The sequence below is a fragment of the Aquarana catesbeiana genome, linkage group LG02 (assembly GCF_042186555.1).
Source record: "Aquarana catesbeiana isolate 2022-GZ linkage group LG02, ASM4218655v1, whole genome shotgun sequence".
NCBI lineage: Eukaryota > Metazoa > Chordata > Amphibia > Anura > Ranidae > Aquarana > Aquarana catesbeiana.
The window spans coordinates 563593157-563616046 of NC_133325.1; the positions used below are offsets into that span (position 1 = coordinate 563593157).

Here is a 22890-nt window from a genome sequence, read left to right on the forward strand (position 1 = left end):
ATGAGGCCATCACCCAGACAGGTGAGTAAATATACAGGAAAGGAGAAGGGGGGGTGAGCAAAGGAAAGAAACTCCAAGGTCAAAGGAAATTAGTTCAATCATCGTTCAAGTCAAGGACACAGGTCAGCTATCTCTCATTCAAAAAGCGATGTAAGTGATAGGTTGGCATTAAGTCCTCCAGGATGGACCTCCAGGGTGTCGATCCAATAGGCTTCACGTTGTAGCAGTTGACGGTCATGGTCACCTCCTCTAATGGGTTGTTGGACATGTTCAATGACCATACCCCTTAGTTCGTGTGTTTGATGTCTATGTTTGACAAAATGCACTGCCACTGGTTAGTTAAGATCGATCTGCCTGTCCTCTTCTGTTTTTGCTAGAGCGAGTCTAATATCACTTCTGTGTTTTTGAAACCTCCTTTTAAAGGGGCCGGTTGTTTTGCCAACATAAGTAAGTAAGTGTGCATGGGCATTTGAGGATGTAAACACAGTAGTCAGTGTTACAGTTCAGGTACTCTTTTATGCGATAGCAGTTACCCCTATGTGGGTGCATGAAGTGTTCACCACATATGAGCGAATTACACACATTGCAATTGTGGCATTTGTAGCAGCCAGTCTTCTGTGAAATTCTCTGTATAGTCTTAGCGTATTTATGTCTAGGGTCAGCTTGTACGAGAACATCACAAATTGTTTTGTACTGTCTATATGCAATTACGGACCCCGTTCTGAGTTCATATGCCAATGTGTTGTCGGCTTGTAGAATATGTCGATTTTTCCTGATGGCTTGTCTGATATGGTCAGATTCACGGTTGAATGTGTGGATGAACAGCAGTCGATCCAAAGGCCCAGAGGACTTAGTGCGGGTGGTCCCAATCTTGGTTAGTGCATGGTCAGGGACTTCTACAGGGTACCCTCTTCCCCGAAACTTCTCGTACATCTTATTAAGTTGCCGTAGTTTGTCATCTTCATCAGAACAAATACGTGCTACTCTCATAAGAGAATTGCTCATATTGGCAGACTATTGAGAAGATGTTTGGGATGTGCACTTTGATAGTGCAAGAGTGTAATCCTGTCAGTGGGTTTTGTGAAGAGAGATGTAACCAGAGAGCCCTGAGAGTTAGTGATCATTACATCTAAGAAAGAAATGCTGCATCGTGAGATTTCAGGCGTGAACACAACCCCTGTAAAGATACTGTTCAAAAAATCAACTAAGTCAAAGAACCAAGCGTCCTTGTCATTCCAAATAAGGAAAATGTCATCGATGTACCTAAACCCACATTTAATATGGTTGATAAAGGCATCAGATAGATAAATGTAACGTTCCTCAAGTAGGCCTACAAAGAGATTGGCAAAAGATGGGGCTGCTAAACTCCCCATGGCTGTACCCCGGATCTGTGCATACTTGGTGCCCTCGAATGAAAAATAGTTGTTTGTAAGCACAAAATTGAGACATTCGATGAGAAACTCTTTGGGTATGGGTGTTGATTCCATATCAGTCAAAAAATGTCTGACGGCCTGTAGTCCAGCATCATTGGGTATGCATGTTTACAGGGATCATATGTCCATGGTTGCAAGTTTCCATCCTTCACCAAAGTCCGTGAATGCACTAAGTTTCTCTAGGAAGTCATTTGTATCCCTAATGTAGGCTGGTAACTTTTTTACCAAAGGTTGTAGGAGCTGGTCAAGTAGCTGAGCCAGAGGTTGGGTAATTGACCCTGTGCCAGACACAATAGGTCTAAATTTCAAAGGGTTCATTCCTTTGTGGATTTTTGGTAGGCCGTAAAGGACTGGACAGTGGGAGTGTTCATTGTATAAATATTCAGCGGTATTGTCAGATAACCAGCCGTTCAGTCCCTTTTTTCCTCCTCCCTCCCCCCTTCCCCCCTTTCCCACTTTCTCTTCCCCCCTATATTCTTTTCTCTTTCTTTCTCTCTCTCCTTCTCTTTTATTATTTTTATTTTTTATTTTTTAAATTTAATTTAATTTTTACTTTTTCTTATTATTTTTATTTTTATTATTATTTATATTTATTTTATTATTTTATTATTTTTATTTTCATTTTTATTTTATTTTTATTTATTTCCATTATATTATTTTATTATTTATCTTTATTTATTTGTTTATTGTTTATAGTAACGTTTATTTATTCTTTTCTTCCTTATTTTTCTACTTCTATTTCTATTTATTCATTTATTTTCATAATTACTTTTATTTCTATTTTATTTTGATCACTTTTGTTTTCCCCTTCTCCTTTTTTTTCTTTTTTTCTCTTCTCTTCTCTTCTCTTATCTACATCCTTTTCTTTCTTATCTAATTTCAACTCCTTGGTCCCAATCTCCCCCTTTTTTCCCTCCATGTTTCTCTCTCTCTCTCTTTTGTTTTTCCACTTCCTGCTCTTCTCTTCTCACATCACTCACCCTGCCCACATCTACTCCTCCTCCCCACCTTCCTTGATTGGATGTAGTCTGCCTCGATGGCCAGCCGGCATAATTTGTTTCTTTGACATCGGCGGCCCCGGCAATGCAGCGTCCCCTGTTGCCTGGTCACTGCCCGCGCATCACGCACGCGCGGCCATCGATAATTGCTGTAGTCTAAAACAATTACCCCCACACGGGCACCGACCTGGCGCCGATATCATGCAGCTCATGGCATCGGCGGCCCTCGGCACTACAGCGTCCCTGTTGCCTGGTTACCGCCGCATCGCACATGCGCGATCGGTGATTGCCGTTTTAATAAAACAAATGCTTCCCTGCACTAGCACCGATTGACATCTAGATCGTGAGATCAATAGTTATGTTCCCTAGCAACGGCCTGTCCCTAAAATGACTCAGGATCCACAATATCAAATTTCATATGACAAAATACAGGTAATGTCAGTGGTTTCTTATGTTAACCGCTAATTTACATATGTTTGTTGATCTGTTTTAATTATGCTAACATTTTATTATGCAAATTTTTTTAGTCTTTTTTTGGCGGGATGTGTGACGTCATACCTCTCTGGGGGGGAGGAGCTTTGGTTTCTCTTTATTTTCTGATTAGCTGATGGTTATTTAAATTCTCTCCACTGTTATTTCACGTTTATCACATGCCTAACGAAGGGGTCCTGCGTGACTCCGAAACGTTGCACCTTTTTGTGTTGTGATCATGCAATAAACTAAACCGTTTGAATGCCACTTTGTGCTGATCCTTTGTGTGCTGGCAAATATCTACATTGTGACTTGAACCAGTATCCAGCTAGTTGTTGCAGCAGCACCCAAACCCTTAGAGCTTATACCAGGAAGGTATGCAATGGGAATATGAAACATTACAAAGTTGCATGACAAGTCAGACTAGTGGAAACGGAGCCTTAATACCTAAAGACTTCTCTCAGGTGGCCAGTGAGTCCTTGATTTTTAATTTCAAATAATGTCAGGAATTGCTAATTAGGGTTATTAGAGCGCGTTTTACCTCTGCTGCTTGGACATTTCTTACTTTTGTTGTGCTTGTTATTTCAGGTGTATGTGCGAAGGGCATATATTGCATATGAGCTAAATAGCGTGCAGCATCGACAACTGAAGGACAACACGTGCGTTGTTGAGTTTCAATTTATGTTACCAACATCCCATCCAAACAGGTTGGTGTTTACAATTTTCATACAGTTTTAGAAAATGTAGAGAAGCCACTGTACAAAAGGAGGGAGGGAAAAAGGAGAATGCTTATGCAGTTTTTTATTTTCTAACCTGCACTATAAAAACAATAGCTGGAATTGGAGTGCTTCTAGCTCCAATGTAAGACTTAGGCCTCCTACACACGGTACGAAAATCAGAAGGGAAAAGTCTGAAGACAAGCTGTCTGTGGATTTTCGTATCGTTAGTACGCTGCAATCGACAGACGACTTGACTTTTACATCAGACAAAAGCTGGATGTGCAGGCTATAAAATTTTTGTTGGATGTGATCTCAACATCTGATTTTCAGATGATCAGTACAGAAATCGCCATACAAAAGTCAAAAGTACAAACACGCATGCTCAGAATCAAGGAACATCTGGGAAGAGTTCGGTCTTGTAAACTACCGTTCGTAATCTAGAATTAACATTCGTGACGCGGCAATTGATGAAATGTCGAAATGCAGCGCACATTCTCATCTTCTATAATGGGATAATAATGAAGCTGCTTTGCTGGTGATACTGATGTAGTTATGCCAAACATATTTTAAAAGGCATTTGTCTTGTACGATTTGAAAATCGCGAATCAACGCTCACCAAAATTCTACTAACTTCTACTAACACGAAATTAGCATAAGGGGCCCGAAGGGTGGCACTTGAGAAATGAACTTCCTCTTTATACTCTCATAGTACGTCACTATGTTTGTGTTTGTCAAACGACAATTTGCGGATAGTTAGTATGCTAGACAAAATCCTGCACACTCGCTTTTGACAAAAATCAGATGCTCGGTCGTACAACAATCAAACCATGTGTACGAGGCCTTAATTGTTAAATTATTAGGATAAGTGGTTTGCTGAGCAGTGTGGGTAAAGTTTTCTGTATCTGCTTAGGTGTGTCTGAAACTTTCTCATTTCAAATCAGAGTCATGCTGGATTCTCTTGATGTATAAAGCTGGATACACACTATACAATTTTATGTAGATTTTTTTCCTTTGAAATTACCAAAACCATATAATATGAGGTCAAACCTTAAGAGTTTCAATTTGTATGCAATCAGGCAGGCCCTTGCACTACATGATTTTGGTACATCTAAAGGAAATCAGACAACAAAAGTTGTATAGTGTGTATGGGGTCTTACACCTCAAATATGTTTTTTACTTTAGATTCGGGGTGTTCTGTGACAACATGTCTTAATCAAATATGTGTATATAAAATGCCTACCTCCACATCCATTCTCTTCATTAAAAATAACATGAGCTTAAAACAGAAGGAAAGTCTTCTTGTATTACCCAGAAGGGCTTAGATAAAGTTAAATACTTAAAGTGGTTGTAAATCTCTAACGTGAAAAATGAACAAAGTATGTCCTTTTATAGTTTGTACTAGCATCAACTCAAAGCACCTAGTGTTTTTTTTAAACACCTAATTGTACAACACACACAAAAAAAGTTCACTTAAGGGTGTGTCTCTTGTCCACCCCCGAAGGAGTAGGACTTTACCTTGACCCCCCAAGGCGCAAGACTCCTGACAGGGGCGAGGCTCAACTTGGTCCACCTAGCCAGCAAGCCCCTCTCCTCATGGTCAGTCAAAGCAGAAGAACAAGTACTAGGTGAGAGGTTTTCCCAAAAGGGGAACCAGGAACCGGATGGCCACACATCCTCCTCCTATACTTCTGTGTAGGCCCGAAGATCCCTCCCTCCATCTTAGTGAGAAAAGAAACCCAGACAAAAAGTGCAAAGTAACAAAACATAAGGAGAAAATTTAATTAAATAGTGCCAGCTAGGCCCTGAGGCCTGGTAACAAATATTGCCCCAGATTTAGCCAAAAGGCCTACCCCACAGAGGAAGAAAACAGAAGAGGCGCCTCCAGGTTAGAGCCAGTTTCATTCAATGTGTAACAGGTGCATATATCTACTTAAATATAAGAAAAGAGACTTCCAGCACATGTCCTCTTAATGTGGCGTCCGTCCAGCGCTGTTGTGCCTGATTAAAGCTTGTCCATGTGAAGGGGTGTCCTGTCCAGCAGGATTTCCGGATGGTGTAGGAGAGGCTTGGTGTAGGAAAGGGACCGAGGCTTGGCTCTGGTCAGCGGTGGAACGCAGGCATGGGGCGCGGTGACGTCACAGGCAGTAGCGACGACGTTTCGGAGCATGTGCTCTTTTTCAAGCATAGGGGACAAAGGCCAGTTTTGCTTGCTTTATAAAATATACATCTTTCTGGTGCATCTTTTTTTTTTTTACATGTTTACAGGTTCCGAACTCTATTTGATTAAGTGATTAAAAATAAAATGTGTATATACCTCAGTAGCTCATGCTGTTTTTGAAACAAATGTGATTGATTATATGTGAAGCCACACTGCTGCTTCAAGGCACCTCTGCAAAACATGGCCTCTAACTAAACAATCTGAGCTTCCTGCGACATACTCATACAGTGTGTGTGTGTGACTGTGATTGATTATATATATATATATATATATAGTAGCCCCAGTGGTTGCTATGTGTGCTTTGTTTCTTTTCTCTGTGACTACTTCAATATTGAATGGCATTATGCAAGCATTTGGTCAGCAAGGCTAGACAAGAGACAGGCAACTACCTGTGTTCTGCCTCTTTAGTGAACCCATAGTACCCTGCAAATCCTTTACTATGTATTAAATGTCTGTAAACAAAGAGATATACTGTGTGCATGTATGTATTCACACAGAGCGGTAATGCTCAGCAATACACATTATGTGCTTTGGTCTCCTGTGATGTGGTTGCAACATGCCGCAACCATACATTGTGGTGTGCAGTGTTTCTAAACATAGTGCATGTGTACCCTTTTGAGTGAATTATGGTTTCTTAGGGAGCCCATTTAATCAGTTAAGTCCTGGTCTCTGTTTTTAAATTACATAGGGACAGTTCTTTGTCACAGGGCATTTTAACCACTTGAGGTCCGGGCCATAGCCGAATGACGGCTACAGCGCAGACCTCAATTTCCGGGAGGCCGTCATGGGACGTCCTCCCCTGTGCACGCGCACCGCGCGCACCCTGCAGGTCGCGCGGTGTGCGCACTGTGATCACCGAGTCCCGGCCCCTTACCATGTGATCAGCTGTCAGCCAATGACAGCTGATCACATGATGTAAACAAAAGCTCGGTGATCATTTTCATTCTCCTCACGCTGACAGCGTGAGGAGGAAAAAAAAGCCGATCACCGGCTTATGTCAAAGGGACATCGGTCCCGAAGAGGAAGGAGGCACATATGCCTCATCTGTGCCTGCTGTCATTGCCTCCTGCCAGTGCCCACAGTGCCCAGCAGTGCCACCTATCAATGCCCACAAGTGGCACCTATCAGTGCCCACCAGTGGTGCCAATAAGTGCCACCTAGCAGTGCTGCCATCAATCAGTGCCCATCACTGCCACCTATCGGTGCCCATCAATGCCGCCTCATCAGCGTACATCAACGAAGGAGAAGAATTACCTGTTTGCAAAATTTTATAACAAAATATAAAAAAAATATTAAAAAAAAAAAATTCTGTCTTTTTCAATTTTTTTAACAAAAACTAAAAACCGCAGGGGTGATCAAATACCATCAAAAGAAAGCTCTATTTGTGGGAAAGAAATTCTAAAAATGTAGTTTGGGTACAGTGTTGTATGACCGCGCAATTGTCATTCAAAGTGCGTCAGCGCTAAAAGATGAAAATTGGTCTGGACAGGAGGGGGGTTTAAGTGCCCAGTAAGCAAGTGGTTAAAAAGGACACCGGAATCAGCGGCTGCAGCGGGTGATAACTGGGGTCCAGTAATAAGGCCAGGAGATGAAATGATCAGCTACTGGATATCCTATGCTCTACAGATTGCTCCTTAGGCCCCATGTACACTGCTGCTGCTAAACGGACGTTCAGAGGCAGTTGGACAGTTTTTTCAACTGCCCCTAAACTCATTGAATGTTATCTTATGTGTAGATGTACACAGGTTTGTTTACTGCTGTTTTTAGGCAGTTGCTTTTATAGGCCATTTTTTTAAGGCAAAAAAATGAGTTCAGACGCCAAACTTTCCGACGTTTCAGACGCCAAACGTGGCTAAACGTGGTAAGCTGCGTTTAGCCGCATTTTGTTTATAGGCGTTTTTCGTTTTTGGCCATTTTACAAAAAAATTTAATTTTTTTTTTTAGCAACGCTTCTAAACGCAAATGCGGCTAAATGCGCCATGTGAACGAGGCAAAAAGGACATTTTATATTTGAGTTACTATCTGTCAAGTTAAATCGTTTAGGAGAGGTTGTAAAAACGTCCTGTGTACATGAAGCTTTAGAAGCGAACTCTGGCACCTAGATTTCAGCATTAAGCCCAGTAGCTAAAACAATCAGCTACCGGGTTTCTGATGCTTCTACAGGTCACTCCTTTAGAAACGATCTGTAGAAGTGAAAGTAAACATTGCCTTTATGTTGTGTTTACATTGGGAGTGTAGTGATGTCACAAGGGACTTTATGTAACTTCCTGTCACATTTAGAAGCATGGGGGGTTCTGGATTTGGTTTCCACAAATGAAAAAAGTATAAAAAGTAGATAAATGTGCAGTACATGTATGTATACATCTCAAAAAAGCAGGTGAGGCGCCTGTCTCCTTATGTAGAATGTAAGTAACTGACAGGCTCCAATCTGTCACACAAAAGTATCAGTCCAGGAAGGTCACCACATTCCAAAACTTTGTCATTGTCAATGAACATATACCTGATGAAGAGCAGGGACACTCAAAACTGTTATGCAGTTGTTATACCTGGGATAAATTCAATATAATGAGCAAGAAGTATTGGAATGTATGTAACTATAATGGGATAAAACTTTTTCGCAGAAGGGAGTTTAACAAGACTGACCACTCATTAAAATTAGAAGAAAAGAGGTTTAACCTTAAACTACGTAGAGGGTTCTTTACTGTAAGAGCGGCAAGGCTGTGGAATTCCCTTCCACAGGCAGTGGTCTCAGGCGGGCATTGATAGTTTCTAGAAACTATTAGATAAGCGCCCAAACGACCACAACATACAGGGATATACAATGTAATACTGACATATAATCACACACCTTGATGGACTTGTGTCTTTTTTCAACCTCACCTACTATGTAACTATGGAATGCAGTGACTTTCCTGGATTGCTATAAATCCTAAAACTATTCCTTCCCAAAATGAATCCCCAAGTCACAACAATAGTGTCAGATGATCTGTACATTTGTGTTTACTGTGCAAGCACCAAATAACGCAATCTAATTCAAAATTTTTTTTAATCGCAAACCTGTGATAACGTTTGCTGTTTTTCTAATTTGTGCTTTTCTCAATCTGACTTAATTGCATCTTGCTTGTTCAATTAAGCTTTGACAAAAAAAAAAAAAAAGAAAAAAAAAACTGGAAGCTGATTCGTTTCTATGCAGAGCTGCACCAGATTTTGCACTTTCCAGTTTTAGTAAATCAACTCCTAATGCCTTGTACACACGATAGGATTTTCCGACAACAAATGTTCAATATAGAACAAGATTGCGCTGTGCTAGAGTAGATCACACTATCATATAAACTTCTCAACGTGACTATAATACCAGAAAAAAATATATAACTGAAAAATCATAAAAAGTGTTTTCACAAAATCGCATAGAAGTGCAATGTGCACATAAAACTAAGTATGAATTTTCCAACATATAATCATGAAATCGCATACAAGTGTACTGTGCAAACAGATATAGATACGTGAATGTATACATAAATTCATAAAAAACGTGTGATAATTATATCAAATCCTACTAAAGTGCAACATGCATATACTATTGTATAAGCAAAGAACAAAAAATTTATAATAAATAAAAATACACAAAAGTGCCCAGTGAACCACATATAAATTAAATAGGCATGTAAAAAGTATCTGTGGAAAAATCGCCCAAAAAGTGCATATAACAGAGTCCAAAAATTGCATTTAAAATGACCCCCCAAAAAATATGCATATATTAGTGTCCAAAAATTGCATTTAAATGTCCAAATTAAGTGTCATCCAGCATGCTTAATCCAAGTGTTGCAAAACCATGCTCCGGTGTGCCTCGGTGACCCCCCCCAAAGTGGTTGCGCTCACCTTAGAGCGTGTGACACAGTGACTAGCTGTGTCAAAACACGCTGTGGAGCCACCCCCGGGCTCTATATAGCTAATTAGATGCGGTCACCTGGATCAATGCAGCGCCATACAGCTCCATACTATAAATAGAAAGAGACTATATAGTGTAATACTGTAAAAAATGTCTTTATTCAAACATAAACCCACTCCCCGCAAGGGGGTACTCACATTACCCTGGTGCGTGAGTGCACCGTTCTACACAAACTTCATAAAAAATGCTGGTCGGCGTGTAGTATAGTATGCGCTTCTCCCAGCTATGTTCAGTGCTGCTCACTCCGTCCTGGCCCCTCCCCTACGCGTGTTTGACACGGGGATCACGTGTCTTCATCAGGGGGATCAATGTTCAATGTGAGCTTGTTGTCGGAAATTCCGAACCTGTGTAGGCTCCATCGTACATTTGTTGTTTGAATTTCCGACAACAAAAATATGAGAGCTGGTTGTCAAATTTTCCGACAACAAAATCTGTTGTCAGAAGTTCCGATCGTGTGTACACAATTCCGACGCAAAAAATTCCATGCGTGCTCGGAATAAAGCAGAAGAGCCGCACTGGCTATTGAACTTCATTTTTCTCGGCTCGTCCTACGTCTTGTACCTCACCGCGTTCTTGACGTTTGGAATTTCCGACAACATTTGTGCGACTGTGTGTATGCAAGACAAGTTTCAGCCAACATATGTCGGAAATAAATCCACGGTTTTGTTGTCGGAAAATCCTATCGTGTGTACATAGCATTAGTGTTATTTTTACAATTTATGTAAACTGTTTTTTTCCCCCACATAAGTCGCAATGTTGAAAGGGGAATAAAGCTCTCCTAAAGTAAAATGCATATGGTCACTTTGAGCTTTATTATTTGGAATTATATTAAGTCGCCCTACCATGATATAATTTTATTCAGCAGATTTTGTTGATTATATTTTGTGCTGTCGGCTGATTTTGGGTCACAGGAAAGCACAAGTAAGTGCAAGCTTTGGCTAAACTTTTCTTAAAAAAAAAAAAAAAAAAAATCACTGTTCCTGTCTATGGAATTGATTTCACTGGGATCCTAGTTTGGCATCCGAATTTATTTTACCTGGAAAAAAACACCAAAAATCTGTGCTTTCTGTATACGTTTCCTGAAAATGAATTGCTCCAGCCGCCAGATAATTCATCATGATATACTTTGAAGTTCAGAGGACTTCTATCAAACTAAACCCAGGGCTGTTTGACTTATAACTGGCAACAACCTTTGGCAGAACTTTCCAATTCTGCTTTGGTCTCATGCTTGGCACTGAAGCCACCTAGCTCTTTACATCCTTTAGCCCATCTAGGAAATTGCCTACTGACCTCACCAGCTTCATATTTCTAGCTCCCCCTTATTCCCTTTGGGGAATGGTTTCTTTGTTAGGATAGGATAATAAAGCATCCTGAAAAGGTGTGTATATATATGTATGTATGTATGTGTGTGTGTGTGTGTGTGTGTGTGTGTATGTATGTATGTATGTATGTATGTGTGTATATATATGTATGTATGTGTATATATATGTATGTATGTGTGTGTATATATATATATATATATATATATATATATATATATATATATATATATATATATATATATATATACATACATAATGTGTGTTTTAATATAGTGCGTGTGTGTATACTCCGGCTCCATAAACAGATTTTTCACAGCAGGTGATAAAACTTATGCAAAAAAACCTGAAGTTCTATTTACAAGTAATATTTACCTGAATTAAAAAAAATCATATACTACATATCCCAGAATTCCAAGCATCAAAGTGCTCATGCACAGTGACATCATGGCCGCTGGCTCCTCCTTAACCGTTTTGGCAAATCTGACATCAGGGGCACAGAGGCCGTGCGTCTTTTATATAGAGCTTTCCTAATGGGACCAAGGGAGAGACACTGAGTTCAGGAGTGCGCTATGTGCAGAGTTCAGGAGTGCGCTATGTGCAGAGTTCAGGAGTGCGCTATGTGCAGAGTTCAGGAGTGCGCTATATACAGAGTTCAGGAGTGTGCTATATACAGAGTTCAGGAGTGTGCTATATACAGAGTTCAGGAGTGTGCTATATACAGAGTTCAGGAGTGTGCTATATACAGAGTTCAGGAGTGTGCTATATACAGAGTTCAGGAGTGTGCTATATACAGAGTTCAGGAGTGTGCTATATACAGAGTTCAGGAGTGTGCTATATACAGAGTTCAGGAGTGTGCTATATACAGAGTTCAGGAGTGTGCTATATACAGAGTTCAGGAGTGTGCTATATACAGAGTTCAGGAGTGTGCTATATACAGAGTTCAGGAGTGTGCTATATACAGAGTTCAGGAGTGTGCTATATACAGAGTTCAGGAGTGTGCTATATACAGAGTTCAGGAGTGTGCTATATACAGAGTTCAGGAGTGTGCTATATACAGAGTTCAGGAGTGTGCTATATACAGAGTTCAGGAGTGTGCTATATACAGAGTTCAGGAGTGTGCTATATACAGAGTTCAGGAGTGCGCTATATACAGAGTTCAGGAGTGGGCTATATACAGAGTTTAGGGGGTGTGCTATTCAGTGTGCAGTCCCCAACCCAGTGCCCCTCCCAAAGCTTCCTCACATCTCTCTCTTTCTCCTACCTGGCCCAACTCTAGTACCTCCCTGTGTAGGTGGCTCTCTGCCTTGCAGAGAGATCATTCTCTCTCTCTCTCTCTCTCTCCGATTCTGGAGAGTGCAGAGATCTGTTAGTTCTGGGAGCTGCTGAAAGCAAAGCTGTCCCTTGTAAAGGCTTCTGTGTTTACAAGTGGGAGTAGGAGTGGAGGCTGAGAGCCAAAAGTGACAGAATGGAGTTCCACCGCATTCCAGCTGCAAAACTGGGTGCAAGGACCACATGACAAGCCCTGCCGGTCCAGATTGGGCAACGGGCCTTATGTTTGACATACGTGATCTAGGCGAACATATAAAAAATATCTTAAATCATGGCTAAAAACACCAACCCACATTCCTACAATCCTATGGAAACAGAATGAATGATTATGGCAAAGGAGGGCTTTTTGCCCTAATGTAGACAATGCATTAAAGAGGTTGTTAACCTCCACGGGGAAGTTGTACCTATAGGTAAGCCTAGAATAAGGCTTACCTATAGGTACTGTAAAAATCTCCTAAACGTGCACCGTTCAGGAGATGTTTACTGTTTACTGCACTGATAATGTAATCGGTGCATGTGCTCCTGAAGGAATGACCGCCAATGCCGTTTCTTCAGGCGAGTGTGCCGTGGCCGGTGGCTCCCACACGCATGCACAAGAGTGACATCACGCGGCTCCGGCCAGTCACAGAGCTGGAGTCCGCGGCCCCGGAAGGAAGATGGGCAAAGATGGATGCGGCCTGCAGTGGGACACTCGTAATCACGTGAAAATTGCCCACACAAAATTGGAAGTGGGAACACGAATTTCCCTGCATGAAGTGTGAATGGTGTCCAAGAAAAGTGACTTTGTACTTTAAGGTAAATACTGTAATAATAACTTAAAATTGGTTCTCACTGAAATTAAACTACACTTTGCATTGCCCCAATAAGCATTGCTAAAACTGTTGCAACAGCCAGATATCTCTCTTATGAAAAGCTCAGCTCCAGGTTAATAGATCCCCCTACACCACTCATCTAACTTAAAAAAAATTGACCTCATACATGCCTTAGTTCAAGAATATTTCAGACAGTTATGTGCACTTTTTCTTTAAAGTTGCGACTGTGTGACTTTTGAGCACCTTCCTGTGCAGCATTACACTGTTGAGCCCAGGCTGAGTGATGACGCTGAGTTTAGGTGGTGTGTTGTTGACAGTCTGGGCTCACGGCAAGGGGTTGGATGATGATGGAAATCACTTTACCCATAAGTGCCTGTGCAGGGACTGAGCAAGGAGGAGTATGAAGAGAACAGCACAGGAGCACAGGTAAGTAGAGCTTTTTACAAATTTGCTTTTGTTTTCTTCTTTAAAAAAAAAAAAAAAAAAAAACAGAATGCAAAACATTAGTTTTAAAAAAAATGGAGTTGGGCTTTATTGGTCCTGGCTTTATACCTTTGGTAAGAAAAGCTGTTGACCTACCTTACCAGGCACGGTAATTAAGCAGTATCATATGCGGGATACATTACAAGATTAAACAGCAAATTAATTAATTGGGAATCTGATGAATTTAGTTCAATGATGTAAAATGACTAAACTTTATATTTCTCTTGCCTTGGTCCCATTAAAGAATATGTTACCCCAACATTTTATATTCCTGATATGTGTCTGTTGTACCATGTACTTGAGTTAAAAAGTATCCTGTTCTCATTGCATTGTTTCCTTTGTGTGAAATCCCTATTGATCCTCCAGTTCCCCTGCTTTCCCATTTCAAACTGACCACACTAGGCGTAGAGCGCAACCATCCTAGCGTGGTCAGTTTTCTGGCTGGGAGGAACAGCTTGCCTGTCCTCCAATGGTCAGACTTGTGCTGACACGTCCTCCCCTGCACAGCCATTAACTGGAAAGATAAGTGTGCTGCTGTTTCTCCACCTCCACCTCTCCAAGCCCTGGATGCAACTGAGAACAGAGATTGTGTAATTTAGAATTTGTTTTCATATCTATACACAAATGTTTTGCCTCTTATTTCTAATTTAAACTGAATGGGTTGTTTTCCAACATAAGGGTTCAACTTTACTTTAAGTTAAACTGGAGTTCCACCCAAAAGTGGATGCTCCGCTTATCAGCCTCCTCCTCCCCTCCGGTGCCACACTGGTCACCTTTCGGGGGGACGGGGGAACTGGTACCTGTTTTTGACAGGTTCCAGTCCCCACTTTCATGAGATCTCGCCGTGGCATGATCAATTGGATGTTCGGCCATCCTCCTCTTTCCCCTCACAGCCGGGCCATTCAGAAAGCGCAGAAGGCTCCGCGCATGCGCAGTAGGAAACCAGCTGTGAAGCCTAATGGCTTCACTGCCAGGCTCCCTTACTACAAATGGCGGCGGCAGCACCCGAGAGCCAATGGAAACATCGGCTGGGGTGCTGACATTGCTGGATTCCAGGACAGGTAAGTGTCCTAACATTAAAAATCAGCAGCTACAGTATGTATAGCTGCTGACTTTCAATTTTTTGCTGGGGTGGGCGGAACTCTGCTTTATGTTGTTGCATAGATCCAGATACAGTACACGTAAAAAGCTGCTAACTATAAAGATGTTTTTTTTGGTCGCTGAGAAAGTTCCTTTTATTTCTTACTACTTTCCTCCTACTTTGACTAGTGTGATGCTAGCTAATGGTATATTCAAACCGAGCTTTGATAGTCTAGTTATCAGTTGATAAATCTATTCTCATATGCACTGTTCTATTTCTTTTATGATTTCCTATCTCTGACTCTTAAATATAAAAAACATCAGCCAATTTATGAATGCTGTCTGTGTAAGGAACCTCATGTAAAAATTTGAATTCAATGTGTAATTCTTGGCCGGATCCAGCAGTTCTTATATCAAAATATAGGAAAACTTATAGCTACTCCTAGAAAACTCAATCACTTGAGAAGTGAACAGTTTTAATGATTTTTTTACATCAAGATACAAAAAGATATTTTTTAAAATGTTTTAAGAATTTTGTTTCTGTGTATAATTTTGCAGTGATATATGTGCATGGACTCGCCTTATTTGATCATTATATAGTATATGCAGGCACTGCCTCCTGATTTGTGGTGCTAAACATTGGTTGTGCTTAATTAGGCTGGCATTGCCTGGATCTAAATTTCGATCCATGTATGGGTAGGCTGATTGTACCCAAGTCGATTGAGTTGGGCACAACCACCCTGTTGGATTTTTGGCATGGGATTACTGCTATAGCTGCTAGCAGTAATTGTTGTGTTCTGCCAGCCGCAAAGGCTCCCTGTGCTCCCCCGCTGGCAGAACACAATAGTGCTGCAGGATGCATTCCGCCATCAACACTGAATGAGTTGTTTAAGAAATTGAGGTATTGAGCGATTTTCTTCCCTTTCACCCACGGGGGGGGGGGGGGGGAGTCCTTTACTCCTACTTACAATGCAAAACTAGGTGTTTGCAATCTAATTACAAACAATGCACTCCCTATTTATAATAAATAATCTATCATCATGTATGGTATGCTCAATAAGCTTCAACATTACCACAATACCAGTCTCTGTGCTATGTAACTTCACATATATTGCATATCAATCTGCAAATAAAACATAAAAACATTAAACTTAACAGGAATGGTGGAAACCCCTCCTGCAGATATTTGCAATACCAATTAACTTCAAGTGCTATAATTCCAGTGATATGTGACTTCACATGTAATGCACATCAAAATGAGAATAAAAAAAGTAAACTTAGCAGAGATGGTGGAAACCCCTCCTATAGATATTTGCAATACAAATGAACTGCAAGTACAAAAAATCACATCATAATAATAACTAAAATATAATACATTCAGTGTGACAATGTAAGCAAACAAAAAACATCCAAAGTGCAATAGTGGTGGGAACCTCCCAACTAAAAAGTCTAATTTTGTGAAAAGAGTGAGGCAAAAATGATTATCTGTCAGTAAAACGTCCAATACATGAATCCAGAAAGCTGCATGTGTCCACAGGTAACTCGGACCTATTCGTAGGTCCCAATGCGGTTTCTCCTTTCAGGGGTCTTATCTTGTGGCTATCTGCTCCTCAGATCCTCCAACTTTCCTCCACAGGTAATCTTGTACTTATGGGATCACTGTTCCTCAACGCAGGAGAAAATCCCAAAAAATCTACCGTATAGATTTAAAAAAAATATTGCTCATACATTTTCAGACCTGTTTTTTTTTTGGAACCTCCATTGTGCATTCTAAGCATTCTGATATGTGATCTATAAGGCCCGATTCACACCTATGCATTTTTAGTGCTTTTTGCATTTTGCAGATTTGCACTACAGAACGTGTTCCATAGAAAACCATGGTAAATGGACTGTAGTGAAAATCTGCATAATGCAAAAAGCACAAAAAATGTATAGGTGTGAATCAGGCCTAAAGATGAGCATATTTGCCTGGGTTCGATTTGCTGGGGGCATTGCAAATCCTGTTTTAAAATTCAGCCATCCTGAAAAGCCTTGAATCCCAAAAGAACATGGAAAGCAGGGCAGTGGCATGGGGAGAATGAAACAATGCCAAATTAAAAATAAAAAACAAGCAGAGAGAGGGTCCATTTCATAGGGCTTTAGTGCAACTTGGAAAAACTTAAACACCTAAATTATAGGCTTCAGGCATTTTTAATGTTATACATATTAATATGGAATAGTACAATTTATACTGACAGCCTCAGCGACACAGCACACTGGCAGCACGTACTTGGCTGTGTATTTTTTTTTTTTTCTTTTACAAGGAGGTTTTCACTGTTCTTGCTAATGCAAATCTAATCTGCCATTGGCAAACTTCTATCAAGCCCTCATTAAGCTCTCATGCACACTAGAAAGCTAAAAACTGCTGTATAACTGCCGGACAAAAAAAACGCAAATTTTAGCGTTTTTGTCAGCGTTTAGCAGTGTTTAGCCTAGTGTGTAAGCTAAGTTTAGTAGCAGCAGCATTAAGGAGCATGCCTGCCGGCATGTCCCCCAATGTAGATCCATCGTCAACCATGCTGCTAGCTGCCACTGTGTAACCCAAAAACGAAAATAAAAACGAAGGTTACTGCGGTTTGCCTGCTTCATGGTGTGAGAGTTCTTAAATAGGCAAGGGACGGGGCCACCTGGCGACATCACCTGGTGGCACTGCCCCTTATACTGTCACTGACTGGTGCATGCTTGGTCATGACGTCACAAGGGGTCGATGCCACCAGGTGATGATGCTGGTTGGCCCTGCTCCTAAGCTATTTAAGAACTGGAGCAGGCAGACAGTGGTAGCCTTTCTCGTGCGCGTAGCTTTTTTTCTAATTTTTTTTTTTTTTTTTTATAGAGGAATTGTCAAAAACTGTCTGTTTTTATTCCTTTTTGACATTTTGTTTTGTTGAACGAGTAGGTGGTACAATGTACCCCATACTCATTTACGGGGGGGGGCTGGGATCTGGGGGCCCCCTTGTTAAAGTTAGAGGAGGCTTCAAGATTCTGATAAGCCCTCTGCCCGCAGATCCCCACAACCCCCACCCAGGGTTGTGGGGAAGAGGCCCTTGTCCCCATTAACATAGGGACAAGGTGCTTTGGGGGGGGTGTCCTGGTATGGTTCAGGAGGGGGGCACTCGCTCGTCCCCCCCCCCCTCCCCCTTTTCTTGGCCTGCTGAACTGCATGCTCAGATAAGGGTCTGGTATGGATTTTGTTAAGGACGTGGTGGCCGGCTTCCTGGCCTACTCCTTAACAACCAGCTTATCACTGGTTGCTAAGGACGCCGGCAGCCTCCACATCCAAAAACAACAAACCTCTGTTTAATAGCATTTGGGAGCTGTCAACGTTTTTTCTGCCAAAACGAGCCTGCCCTGTTTTTTTGGGTTTTTTTTTACAATTTCTAAATGCCTATACCACTAAAAGCTCCTAAAAGCCTGTGTGTGAATAGAATAACATGGAGAGACTTTTGAAGCTGTAAAAAAAAAAAAAATGCCTGCTAAAAACGGCAGTAAAAACACACTGTGTGCATGAGGCCTGAGAATTGAAGCGATATTAAACTCAAAACCAAATATGGATTATATTGCAGCTTACCAATCATTTGATATGGTGGCTGCATTAGTTTTCTTTTTTTCCTTCGGTTTTTACCTAGTGATCTGGCCAGTAACACACATCCTGTATTAGAGTGCCCCCACTTTGAAGGAATGAGCACCGGGGGCACATTTGGACAACAGCATTGTCATTCTGGGGGGATTGGAGTTTTAGATGTACTAGATTTAAATACACTAACAAAATTGAAATTAAACACTTTATCCCAAAAGGGAAAAAAAATGTTTGCTGTAACTGATTATAAGCCCTCATGCACACAGGCTGTTAAAATAACGTTATGAAAACGCCAGTATCTTTGCAGTGATTTTTTTTAACTTTTTTCAGCTTTTTTCAGCGTTTCTTGCAATAACGTTTTTGAGCGTTTTTCCGCGTTAGCGTTTTTTAGTGTTTTTTTTTTTTTCAAATTTTTTTTTTTTTTTTCAATGGATCAAAAACGTTAAAAAACGTTGGTGAATGACGTTTTTGAGCGTTTTTGAGCGTTAGAGCGTTTTTACAGCTGAAAAACGTCTCTCAGAACCCAGGCCTCAGACAGGCCTTTTTAAGCTGCAAAAAAAGCTCAAAAAAGCAGCTGCAAAAACGTCCGTGTGCATGAGGACTTAAGGTTTTACAGAAAATAATAAAAGCTGATCCTTGTAAGTACCCCTATCAGTGTCAGTGGTTTGTCATTTTGAAAAAAAACAGACTGGCAGGTGAAAACAAAGAACAGAAAGCCTAAAAAAACAAAACAAATGCAGCCATCACATCTAAGAATTGAAAAGCTGCAATAATGTTTGCTTTTCGGTTTAATACCGCTTTAAGAGAATGCAGATGATGCACCATATATGATAAAGCGATGTAAAATTATCCAGTGGCAGAACAGTTTTATTGAGCAAATCTAGGCTGAAATGTACTGGAGACAATACACAGACCGGTGTTTTACTACAAGAATTAAGGGCTCCAGATGATTTAAGCTAAGCAGGGCAATACCTTCTCCACAGGATGTGGAAACCTTGCAAAAAGATCTGAACAAATTAATGAGGTGGGCAACTACATGGCAAATGAGGTTTAATGTAGAAAAATGTAAAATAATGCATTTGGGTGGCAAAAATATGAATGCAATCTATACACTAGGGGGAGAACCTCTGGGGGAATCTAGGATGGAAAAGGACCTGGGGGTCCTAGAAGATGATAGGTTCAGCAATGGCATGCAATGCCAAGCTGCTGCTAACAAAGCAAACAGAATATTGGCATGCATTAAAAAGGGGATCAACTCCAGAGATAAAACGATAATTCTCCCGCTCTACAAGACTCTGGTCAGGCCTCACCTAGAGTATGCTGTCCAGTTCTGGGCACCAGTCCTCAGGAAGGATGTACTGGAAATGGAGCGAGTACAAAGAAAGGCAACTAAGCTAATAAAGGGTCTGGAGGATTTTAGTTATGAGGAAAGGTTGCAAGCACTGAACTTATTCTCTCTGGAGAAGAGACGCTTAAGAGGGGATATGATTTCAATCTACAAATATCGTACTGGTGACCCAAGAATAGGGATAAAACTTTTTCGCGGAAGGGAGTTTAACAAGACTCGTGGCCACTCATTAAAATTAGAAGAAAAGAGGTTTAACCTTAAACTACGTAGAGGGTTCTTTACTGTAAGGGCGGCAAGGATGTGGAATTCCCTTCCACAGGCGGTGGTCTCAGCGGGGGGCATCGATTAGTTTCAAGAAACTATTAGATAAGCACCTGAACGACTGCAACATGCAGTGATATACAATGTAATACTGACATATAATCACACACATGGGTTGGACTTGATGGACTTGTGTCTTTTTTTCAACCTCACCTACTATGTAACTATGTAATTTAGCAGTGTAAAATTGTCCAGCGGCACAACAAAATATTCTGGAGATACAGAGCACAAGCAGATGATTTACTACAAGAATTAAGAGATCGCAGATCAGATGCAAAATGAACCAGTGACGGGACAGTTTTAATCAGAGAATAATTCTAACCAGTCTTTGCTTAACTTTGAGGATAGGAGGATGTGGTGAATGCACGAGATAAAATATGAGATGGTTTAGGACATTTTCTTTCAAGCACCTCAACTGTGAGAAAAGAAAACACAAAATAAATAAAACTTCCAAAATACCATGGTGATTGCACGAAGAGCTAGCAATCAGAAATACAATTCTTTCCTAACTGATTTACTGTCTCCCTATGCAGTTTCCCAGCTTTCCCTCTTCCTATAGCAGCTTCCAATACACTGACCGTATTGCTGCCCTGTGCGCCTCTTTTACAGAAGGGGCTAGGTCATTTTAAAGGCCGACCATGGTGAAAAGACCATGCAGTTCTTCCGGCTAAAAAAGATTTGGTTGAATTCACAGACAATTCCAGAGGCTGTGAATTTTGAACCAACAGGATTCACCGTGCATCAGAACATCATCTCTAGTCATTTGTATTTTTACTTTATGAAACTGTTGAAATTCCAGAAAAAAATCCTTACCCTCTCCTCCAAGCAGCGCCCTGTTTTCTGACATTCTACAGGCTTACCTGGGTTACATTTTCTCTGTTCGCTTAGAGGTAATGACTAAGCGCACCTGAAGTGTGCAAAACGCATTTACCCAGCATTCTGATTCCTATTGTTTTTGGGATGTCCAAATAAAAAGGATTTTGATCTACAGTGGTGTGCGACCATTTCTTCTAAATACATTTTCTCTTATTAGAATCCTGTCTTACCCATGTACATTCCTCCTCCTCCTTCTCCTCCTAGTAGGCTCTCTTCCTGAATTCCAAAATGCAATGCAGTCTAAAACTGCTATAAAATGGTAATTACTTGTATGTGTTATCAGTTTCTGTGTTTTTTTTTATTTTTTTATTTTATCTACCAAAAATTATACAGTAGTTTTCAGTAGCATTAGAGGATGCTTTGACAGCCTGAATGCACTAGATGGCAGTGTTTAGCCATACATAAAAGTCGGCCACCACCAGTCAATAATATTCCGTAATTCTAGTGTCAACCCTTTTTTGCAGCAGATGACAATAGCATTTTACATTTAACCACTTTAGTGTATTAGTGGATACAGTGAAGCCACTTTAGCTTTGTTAAATGGCCACAGTTGCGATAGTGATGAGTATTATTATTGTGCTTTATTTACTCAGTGCCGGACAGAATTTTAATTGGGACATTTTATTTGACATTACATATTGCCACACATGGCGAAAGAACTGGTCTCTTAAGGGATTGCTAATTACACAAAGAAAGCCAAATATGAATAAAGAAGGATGTATGATAAGGTGTGACATAAGTGTGATCCCTAAAAACTGATAGAACAAATGGATATCTAACTATATGTATTATTATAATTGTACCATTATGTTTCTCTGGTAAAGCTGTCTGAAAAATTTTCTAGGACCTTTCCCTGTTTATGTATCACACAACCTTAGGACTTGTGCTCGTATTGGACTATGGTTGGGAGAAATAGGACCAGTAACCTATTTACAGACCCTAAGTGGACCACTGACCAGCTTTGGGATCTGTGCATAAAAGGGTAGTCTGAATGATACTATGTATTTTTTACCTCCTAGATGTAGTTCAATATTATATATTATATATATATATTCAGTGTATGTGTGTGTGTGTGTGTGTGTGTGTGTATATGTGTGTGTATATGTGTATATGTGTATATATATATATATATATATATATATATATATATATATATATATATATATATATATATATATATATAAAATATATACACTATATTGTCAAAAGTACTGGGGCACCTGCCTTTACACGCACATGAACTTTAATGGCATCCAAGTCTTAGTCCGTAGGGTTCAATATTGAGTTGGCTCACCCTTTGCAGCTATAACAGCTTCAACTCTTCTGGGAAGGCTGTCCACAAGGTTTAGGAGTGTGTCTATGGGAATGTTTGACCATTCTTCCAGAAGCGCACTTGTCACTGATGTTGGACAAGAAGGCCTGGCTCGCAGTCTGCACTCTAATTCATCCCAAAGGTGTTCTATTGGGTTGAGGTCAGGACTCTGCGCAGGCTAGTCAAGTTTCTCCACCCCAAACTCACTCATCCATGTCTTTATGGACCTTGCTTTGTGCACTGGTGTTTAGTCATGTTGGAACAGGAAGGGGCCATCCCCAAACTGTTCCCACAAAGTTGGGAGCATGAAATTGTCCAAAATGTCTAAGGCTGAAGCCTTAAGAATTTCCTTCACTGGAATGAAGGGGCCAAGCCCAATCCCTGAAAAACAACTCCCACACCATAATCTCCCGTCCACCAAATAATTTGGACCAGTGCACAAAGCAAGGTCCATAAAGACATGAATGAGCGAGTCTGGGGTGGAGGAACTTGACTGGCCTGCACAGAGGCCTGACCTCAACCCAATAGAACACCTTTGGGATGAATTCGAGTGGAGACTGCTAGACAGGCCTTCTCATCCAACATCAGTGTCTTGACCACACA

General features: G+C 40.7%; 1 protein-coding gene across 2 annotated transcripts in view; it reads left to right on the top strand.

Moving 5' to 3' along the window:
• The window catches only part of ACACA (acetyl-CoA carboxylase alpha), a 571750-nt gene that overhangs the window by 188651 nt on the left and 360209 nt on the right, over positions 1-22890 (top strand). For both annotated transcript variants that reach the window (XM_073616063.1, XM_073616061.1), the window contains exon 28: positions 3491-3609. In XM_073616063.1, the coding sequence (XP_073472164.1) occupies positions 3491-3609 (119 nt within the window). The remainder of the gene's footprint in view (positions 1-3490; positions 3610-22890) is intronic.